General features: G+C 46.2%; 1 protein-coding gene across 2 annotated transcripts; it reads right to left on the bottom strand.

Moving 5' to 3' along the window:
- Window positions 1-458: 458 nt before the first annotated feature.
- Window positions 459-7,727, bottom strand: LOC130550913 (uncharacterized). Of its 2 annotated transcripts, XM_057328444.1 has the most exons (4): window positions 7,716-7,727; window positions 7,563-7,639; window positions 4,003-4,524; window positions 459-3,925 (listed from the first exon to the last, which is right to left on the bottom strand). In XM_057328444.1, exon 4 carries the CDS (start codon window positions 2,730-2,732, stop codon window positions 468-470), a length of 2,265 nt encoding a protein of 754 aa, XP_057184427.1. In that variant the 5' UTR covers window positions 2,733-3,925; window positions 4,003-4,524; window positions 7,563-7,639; window positions 7,716-7,727; the 3' UTR covers window positions 459-467. The 2 variants fall into 2 exon arrangements, with proteins under 2 accessions (XP_057184427.1, XP_057184426.1); XM_057328443.1 differs by having other exon boundaries at window positions 459-4,524.
- Between the last annotated feature and the right edge of the window lie 1,704 nt (window positions 7,728-9,431).

The following is a 9,431-nucleotide window of genomic DNA, read 5'->3' as shown; positions in this document are numbered from 1 at the left end:
TACTGCCTGACGAATGTGGGGGGAGCATTTGGGTGCGAGGGAATTCGTACCATATGAAGGTTAGTGAGGCCACAGTCTAAAGAGTCTTTTGCGAATGACGCCTTGTACTTGTACAGTACCTGTCGAAGTTTCTGGAGGTCTGCTCCGTCCTGTATGGCATCTGCATCCTTCAGGATTTGTTGGACTTGTGCTTCAAATCCAGGGTAAGGCTCCTCCATCGTTGCGTCATCTGTCTTGTTGACAGTTACAGGGGTGGTGATTTCATTGGCTTCACAGATGGGTTGGCTACAGACAATGTACACAGAAAGACAGTGTTTGGTCCATTCGGTCCTGCAGACCTGTTCTTTGGCCATTGGCATGACCGAGGTGATGGAGACCATCTGGAAAGGTGCTGTGAGAGCTGTGTTATCCAGACTCCCCTCTGGAATCAGTGGTGGTGGGATGGGACCTATGACTGGTATGGTGAGTTAAAGGTCATGGAAATCTTGGCTCATTAACCATCCCACACGGTAGCCCTTAGGAAGCTTAATAGGTGTAGCTGTGCAGTTGTTGAACAGGATGTGAACTGCACGGGATGTAACTTCAGTTAGGGGTGTGGCTTCCGGGGTGAGGCCAAGCTCCACACATTCCACTGATGGCTGGAAGTAGGCTAGGGTGTGGTTGAGGGTTTGGCCACGCCACATGTTGAGCCGCACAGTGACCCCTTTGGTGTAAGCAGGTACTGCAGTTTCAACTTCATTCACCAGGATACAGACTTCTGGGATGGTCTGACCTGATGCCAGGTGTATGTGGTTGACGAGGTCCACAGGGGGTTGTGCAGTCAATGGGGCCCACACCACATCATTGATAGTATCTATGTGAACTTGGAGATGAACTAGGATGTCTGCCCCAATGTAGATGTCATGTGGTGAGTCCTGAAGAACCAGAAAGTAGTGGGTTAAGGACCGGCCATTCCATTTCAAGTTCAAAGCGCAGACGCCTATGGCCGTTACCATGGTTGACAGGTAGGAGCCCAATGAGAATCGTGTGCTCTTTACAACAAAAGGAATGTCCGGTGTGTTCGTAGTGAGAGCATAGAACAGTGTGGGGCTGATGGCTGAATTGTCTACCCATAGTGCCAAAACAGTGTCTGTTATTGCCATGTTGTTCAGGTGTATGGCTTCCTTGACCCGAGGGCAGTAGCTGTCTGGGTCCTTGGCTGGTTGCAAGGTGCAGAGTGGTGTCCCTGAACTTGGGGCCGGCCTTGAGTCTGTGTTCTTGTGACCGGCTGGGGGTTGGTCGCTGACCTCTGTGACCTGGCAGCGCACTTCAACTGGGTTGGTTGATTGGGAAGGCAGTGGTTCTCGCACTTGAGCCCAGATTTTTAGCTGTTTAAAGTCCATCAGGAGCTCAAAGCGATCTAGCAAATCTTTGCCAATGAGGAGAGGATAGGTGACCATTGGTGAGATGTACACAGGGTGTACCAGACTCATGGGACCGATGGTCAGGTGTATGGGGGTTATTTGTTCTAGTCGGACCTCAGTTTGGCTGTATGACTGCATGTTCAATACACATCTCTGTGGCTTGAGAGTCCGATTCTGTCTCTTAGCTTCTTCCGAGAGTCTGTGAAACAACTGGGATGACATCAGCGTGAGGTCAGCTCCGGTGTCAACAAGGGCCTCTAATCTCACCTCATGTTCCAAGGTGATGGCTAGATAAAGTTTCCTGGCCACTCCTTTCTCGATCAGGTTTCCCAGGAGACTTGGTACGGGGGCCTGTGTGGTGACTGACAAGCAGTTAGGGCTGATTTCCGGTTGTTCGGTTCGGAGACAGACAACTAGCACAGCACTTTCGGGTACCTTGGGCTCTTGATCGATGATGGGCTGGAGTGTTTTGGTTTGTTCTGGGTGATCAGCCGTCAGCTGGGGTGCATTTTGGACTCCCGAATACTTTGGTGTCCGGGAGGTTGGCTCAGAGTTTATGGGGGCGTTGGCAGAGGTCTGGGGATTGTCTTTAGGAGGAGGGCATTCTGAAGGTTTGTTGATTTCCGCCACTCGTAGTCGTGAGGAGTCTGACATATCCTTTTCGTATGGCTTGTTAGGCCCTTTTTGAATCAACTCCTTTAATATCTTCAGGATCTCTGCCGACTCTGAGGTCAGGTGAGACTTGGACTTGTCACGGGGGCGTTGAGGTGCATTCCTCCGATGACTGTTTGGGCTGGTTGTGCCTGCTGGCGTGGGTCGGTGACGCCTAGGTCGGCGATTAGTTTCCCATGCAGCACTGTCCCTTGGGTCGTCTGACCAGCGGGGTCTGCCCCTGGGCCTCTCGGGGTGCCCTGTCGGATGCTTGGCTCGAGCACCCGAGTAGTCATACCATTCAGTGGCAGTAAAGTCCCTTGTCTCTCTGTTGCCAGGCCTAGCATTGTGATGCGGTTTGGCGCCCTCTAGAGTCAGCGCTGGGTAGTGTTCAGAGACAGGGAAAATAACAGGATTTTTAACAGTCTTTTCAGAGGTAGTCTTGTGCTTAACATAGGCCTTATGGGCCATGTCCGGCAGCTGTTGAGTGGTCATGGTGCGGGGGCATGCCATAACTCCTAAGTGATGACTCACACTAGGATGCAAGTTACGCAGGAAAAGAGTTCTAAAGTTAAAATCCTCCTCCATTTCTGGCTCGTTTCTGGCCCCAAAGTAGGTTTGTCTCAGTCTATTATAATAAGCCAGTGGGGTTTCGAAATGGCCCTGTTTGAGGTCCATGGCAGCAACCAGTCCCTGCTCAGACTCTGGGTATGAAAACTCCTTTATTAGAACCTGCTGCAGTTGCTTGTAATCCCTTTTTACAGTGTCTGACTGCCGGTCCAGGAAGCTGCGCACCTCGCGGCGTTAGTTAATCCTGAGCAAATACAGTCTGTCTCTGGTGGAAACATTTACCATGGTTTCCAAATGAAAGTCAATATCCTGCAGGTAGGCATGTACATCGTGTCCTCCTGCAGGGTTTGGGGTAAACATGGGGATATTTCTGGCCAGCTTGTCAAGGTCCTTGGGAGCCATGCCGTGGGTCGTTGTAGGGGTTCTGTGGAGACGCTCCCATCCCTCAATGGCGGTTAGAGGCTCTAGGACACTGGCGGGTGATGCTTTAAACAGCGGGTTACCAGCTTCTTCTTTCTTGGACCTTGCTTGGCTGGGAAGTCTGTTCCAACTTGTCGGGGGAGATTCAGTGGTGTCTTTCCCCCCCTTTGTTCAGCCTGGAAGTGATAGGCGTACTTCAGTTCTCTTTGCACTGTATCAAATTCAGCTTTGAGCTGGTCTTGTTGCTGAGCCAAGGCTTGGACTTCAGCTCGGGCTGCTTGAAAGTGTCTTTCGGAAGCTTTGGCTTTTGCCTCTCTCTCTCTCTTTCAGTTCGGTTTCAGCTCGTTTTAAAAGAGTCTCTGCTTCTTGGAGCTTGCATTCCAGGTCCTCGCGGGCCTGTTTTTCCAATCGTTCTCTGCGCTCGGTGTCTGTACGGAGGTCGGTCAAAGTTTCCTGTAGCCTTTCCACCTCCTCCTTTAGCTCTACGTGCCACTCCTCCGTTGCTGGCTTCTGGGCCTCCAGGGTCAGTTGATCTAGGCGATTCTGGGCGTCTGCCTGGTTCCTAAGAGCCTCCTCAGCCTGAAGCTTTAGTGCTACTGTGTCTTGCTCCAGGAGGGTAACGTTTCCGTCGCTCAGCTTCACCTGGGCGATGAGGTTGTGGGCAAGGGCCCCGATGATCTTGACCAGCTCCTTGTGGGTGTAGCTCTGTACTGGATCGTAGGCCATCAGCCGGTTCAAGTCGTCATCCAGCTGCTCACGGGTCCAGTCCAGTAGGTCCCTGGTCGCCTCGGGCAGGAGGGCCTCCGTCATTGCGCTCAGCCAGGCCCTAGCTGGTCCCAGTGGGTGGCAGGACTGGATGATCTGGACATGCTGCTGGCGCACTGGGGGGCGAGAGAGAAAAGCACAAGGAGTGTTTCTACTTCTCTTTCCGCCTATAGCAACTCAGTAGGCGCTGTACCTCATTTAATAGACCTGGGCGTGAAGTGAGGGCCTCCAGGTGGGTCCTCGTAAAGCAGGTCCAACTTTCCGGCCTTTCTGGACACACAGCGGCAGACCCCTCAGATCCCTTGCCCTACACGCCACTCAGGGCGACCACACAAACAGTCACAACTCTCAGCCAACCTGGCAGTACCTAGTGAGTAACCGACTGACGGGCACAAAGAAAATTGGGATTTTATCTGGGGGTGCCACTCGCAACAGACATAGCCCATAGGTTTTTCTTCCCGCTAAGTGGCACTTCCCGGCGTTATATACCCCAAAATTGCTGCAGTGCACCAGTCAGCACTATTGGTCCCCACTCGCACCGGAGTGCCAGTGGCTGAAGTCTCCCTGCGTGCCGTCACCTAGAGTGCGGGGACTGAGGTATCCGAGGCTATCCGCCACCAGTGCCGGCATGCCAGGACAGCCAAATCCGCCCACCAGACACCACTGAGGAGAGAGACGTCACTTCACTACCCAGGTGCCTTAGAGAAAGTGCTACCTATAGGGAAACACAAAGGCTGAATTAGGGTTAATGGCATAGCTGGAAATAAACCAGAAGAGCAAAATAAAAGGTCAAAACTTTAAGATTTGCGAGCCCAGTGAATTACTTAAAATCAAATTTAATTAATTATGTTCCTAGGTAGGGAGCAGTATGGGGAATAATGAGAAATGAAACAAAAAAGAAACATACAATATTGAAATAACTGAAAACAAAATTAAAACCACGTAAACCCGAAAACTAATTATTCTTATAATAATAATTAATTAAACTGAAAATAAAAATAAAAAGCAAATGAACAAAATAAACTGAGAAATCAAAACATCCAAAACGGAAATGAGAGAAGTTAAAAAGGGAAAAGACTGACTGAGAGGACCCACAAGGTGGCGTGGTCGAGCCACGCCAAAGGGAAGTCAGGGAGGAAGGGGTGGAGTTAGGAAAGTGTTAGCCACTTACGACACACTGCCCTCTGGTGTTAGTGAGATGTAACACCCTACCCTAGACTTCAACGTTATTACGTCTTACGTCTAACTCTCGTTTTAAACAAAGACTTCAACAATCACTTTAAACACTCCAGCGGCACTTGCTGTTGACAAGAATTTACATCAAAAATAACGTAAAACACAGATTAAATAATGAAATTCAAACTGGGTCTACAAGAAAAGGCTGTTGCAACATTTGACATCAAATTGATATAAATTCAAATCCAATTGCCCGCTGGGGAAGCGTCACGGATGGTGACGTTTGATCTCGGCGGATCCGAGTTCGGTGTCAGTTCGCTATATGACCTGACGCGCGGCAGAATTTCTTCGCTGCCCAAACACTGAGTTAAAACCCACAGTAACGAACAAACAAACAAACACAATGGGATTTCTTCGCCGTCGTACAATTAACTTGATCAAGATTTTTATCACATTCCCCTTTAAACGGTCGTCATCTACTATTTAACTATACAATATACAGTAAACAGTATCCTTCCGCCTCGTCTACTCGAAAAGAGGAAACAAGAAAGCACGCATTAGTTAGCTAGTCTAAATGGTTAAACTTCGGGAAGTGGTGTGTGAGAGCTGAAAGACATTGGAACACGCAATGCCTCAAAGTTACACATAATTCGGCCGTACACGAACTAGAGAGGAAATTCGCTCCATTATTTCCTTCGCACTACAAAAGGATGTCTTCGCTAAGATTAGGGCGGTCAAACGATATCGGGACTCTCTATAAAAGATTTCTTTGTTTTATAGGGTCACATTAAAATGAAGTTAACTTAACCATCATTAACAGTACCTTGGGCTTTTCCTAAATAGGTCACAGAGGCTTGTTTCGGCGCAGTAACTTAAGGGAGCGAGTCTCGCTCTACCTTCTTCGCGCTAAAAGAGGATTTCTTCGCTCAATTTAGGGCGGTTAAATAATAGCATAGTGCGCTATGAAGAAATTTCTTCCTCTTTATATCGTCACTAAATCTTTGACAGAGGCTGAGGTTTTCTCTGCGAGAAGCTCAAAAGTCTGCCAAGGATAGGTGGGTGGGTCCACACCTTCATTCATACATAAAGTGCCATTTAAGAAAGTATTCGGTTTCTATAACAACCATAGAAACACACATGAATAGTCACTGAGTTCTGCTCACAAAACAAGGTTTCGAGGACAATCTCGTCATTTAAAAGGGGCAAAGTTTATACGCAACTAGTTAGCAATAGTTCAAATACTTGCATTGGCTTCTTTGTTTCTCGGGACACGTGCTGGCACGCGTATCAAAGGGTCCTGGTGTGTTCAGGGCAAGCCGTGAGTCCGTCGGATTTATCTGAAGCAAACTGCCAGAAGAAGCTGTCTCCGAGGAGAGACAGGTCTCGAGAGGTTGAAAGAACACGAGCAAGCGAACACAAGCGAGCAGACAGATGTTTTAACCCCGAGGGCGTCACACCCCTCCGAGGTGGGCGATCCAATGTGATGAGATAGTTTTGGGCGCGAAAACATGTTTCATTGTCCGGCACGCCAGCTCATTTGCATTAATGGTCACCTGGGAGTTTGGAGCAGTAGATAGTCTTAGAATAAAATAAAGTGAACATGGTATAAAAATACATTACTGTGCTATACACCATATTCTAAGAAATGAAAAGAGGAACATTTTGATATGACCCATGAAAGGGTTACAATCACATTGACCTGTAGTTTGTACAAGAATGTAAGTATAAACAGAAATACCACGACGCACACATGCATTGGAGGATACATATTGAAGGTGAATAACGGGGAGACAAACATACAACGTGGGGGTATACGGATATGCACTTCAAACCAGTCTTTTGTTGCTAAATAGAGAGAAAGAGAGATTCTTTTGGAATAAACCGAGGCTCTCAGCTTGTGGGCGACATGGTTTTTGTCACTTTGGTGAACAGCCCTGTCCTCCCCCCCTTGATCGGCATATGCACGCAGTGCGGGCATGCCGTATCCACGAACGCTACCTCAGCATGTTGGAGACCCAGATATGTGATGCAGGTATCGTGCTTGTCAGGCTCGAGGACGAGCCGGCCACATTCGAGATTACAGCGGCGAGACATGCCTGGCAGCAAGTGCACGCTGTGAGAAATTTGCTCTTTTAAGGAAATTTGCTCTAGTAGACACCCTCGGCTCGCTACCGAAACGCCCAGGGGAAATCGCACAGACCAGGACGAATCCGCTGAATCCAGTAGTTTATTTTACTTCAATCAGAGAAGATGCCATAAGCATAAGCTCAGCAAGTTCCGAAGAACAAAAAGGTGAATGAATCGGCACGCCATCTTCCTTTTTATACCCATATGTACGGGGCGGAGACTGGCATGCCACGCCATTCCCCAACTTCATTTGCCTTTAAAAAGTACAATCAGAGATGACAGGTTCTCAAGATCATAGCCCATTCTGTCAGTTCGACACAACGTCAAGAGACCGACAGAAAGGAAACTGTGATTTCTGGTGTTCACGTGAATCAGGAAGTAGTGAGTGCTCCATGTATGCAGCAGCAATCTGTATCTCTGTATTCGCCATGTATTTCTGTAATCTTTAACCTTGCAACAACATTGCTTTTTCATTCCATATCCAAGACCATTAGACCCCTGGGCAAACAAACTTCTTGTCTTGATAGCTGTGTGAGGGAAAGGAATTTATCTGGCTGTCGAAACATTTTAAATATGTTGATGACACAACAACTGGATACTCACTGCAGTTGTCTTCATCACTGCCATCAGGGCAGTCTCTAAAGCCATTGCACCGAAAACGGCCAATAATGCAGTGGAGCCCATTTGCACAAGCAAAAAATGTGGGTGCACACTTTGACTTCACCTTCGCTGTGTGGAGGGGAAAGAAAGGGAAAAATGATTTGTTTGTTTACATTGTTCACTATTACAATGAGTCACAATGAATAGCAATGCAATGAGTAGTGGGTGGAATCTGGGACCATCCCACCAAATTTGAGGTCTTTAGAATTTATAGTTTCTGACTCTTAAACTCTTAAGGAAAGAAACAAATATCTAGCTATGAGCAGAAATTCTGTGAAAATTATTTTATATTTTTATCTGTGGCCATATTTACATGAAACCAAATAATCCACTTGTGATTAGATTGATGGCTCAATCGGACTTGAAAGCCTACATGTAAACACCTTAATCAATCTGATTGAGATTCATCCGATTGAAATTTTGATCGGATTGAAAGGGATGGTGTAGACTGAAATCAATCTGATCAGGAAGAAAAAATTATGCATGTAAAAGCTTGAATCAGAGTATTTCCAATCGGATTTTTAAATACCTTGTGCACATGGACAGTGCAGTGCTGCGTAAGTCTTATACATCTTATGTTTACTTCAAATATTAGAAAAACACGAAACTCACCACAAGAACATGCTTTATCTATTCAATGGCACGTGCATAGTTAAGGGAATGGGGACACGCGCTGTATCTTCTGACCAGCTCATGCATGTTCTTTTATAACATTACACAAAGCAAAGAGAGAACAGTGATATTCGAAAACTTCGTTTTCATTCCAAATGTGAAAATACGAACTATATTGACATCATACAGCAGAGCTTGACATTAAGCATTGTCATGTGGTTGTCCTTCGGACAAACTTGTAAATTTGTCATTCAGTACAAATATTACTTGTCCGAAGATAAAACATTATATTTAATTTAAGTTTCAATATAATTGTTTTGAATCCTGATTGGTCAAGTTTCCTTATAAGCGTTTTACCCAGTGTCCACTGCGGCAAACTAAATTTGTTAATACTCTCCATGATTGCTATAGAACAAAGGCAAGCAGCAATTATTATTAGTGTCAGGGCTGTACGTTAACTTTGTTCGCACATACCACTGGCGCTACAGAGGTTTAAAGTTTTGTAGCACAAGCCAAACAGTTGTAGTTCATCACATGAATAGGCAGGTAACTGACAAATGACATTAATGTTACATACAGATAAATTAGGGACATAACATTTTTAGATGACCTAAATGTGTTACAATTTTTCAAGTTCAGTGTTTTTCTTTCTTTCTACTATACTATAGAGCAGGGGTCGGCAAGTAAGTTTGGCATCGGGACGTGTCGTTTATTTCCGTGAACATATAGCTGCCATAGTGCAACATTCAAAATAAACGCACAAAAGATGAAATGCACTATGAACACCTTTATTATTACTGGGGTTAATAAAAAAACAGGCTCTAAAGAAAAATAGACAAAAGAAGCGGAAATGCGGTCTTAAAACTTCAAACCTCAATCGTTACAGCATTTTATGTACTTTGAGAAGCTTGGAAAGTAGCTGCGTCTTCGAAGGCTGCATGCGTCCTCCAGAGTAGTGGTGGGCAGATCGATCCTGAAGTATGGATACTTTCAATACTGAGGTTGTATCGAAAAGGATCGATCCTAACATAAAAATATCGATACTAA

Source organism: Triplophysa rosa, unplaced genomic scaffold, assembly GCF_024868665.1.
Source record: "Triplophysa rosa unplaced genomic scaffold, Trosa_1v2 scaffold47_ERROPOS3222836, whole genome shotgun sequence".
Classification (NCBI taxonomy): domain Eukaryota; kingdom Metazoa; phylum Chordata; class Actinopteri; order Cypriniformes; family Nemacheilidae; genus Triplophysa; species Triplophysa rosa.
The sequence above is the reverse complement of the archived record's forward strand: the minus strand, read 5'-3'. Positions and strand labels throughout refer to the sequence as shown.

Excerpts from the sequence above, each read along its gene's own strand:
- LOC130550913 (XM_057328443.1), bottom strand. The coding sequence starts at position 2,732 with ATGGACCTCAAACAGGGCCATTTCGAAACCCCACTGGCTTATTATAAT.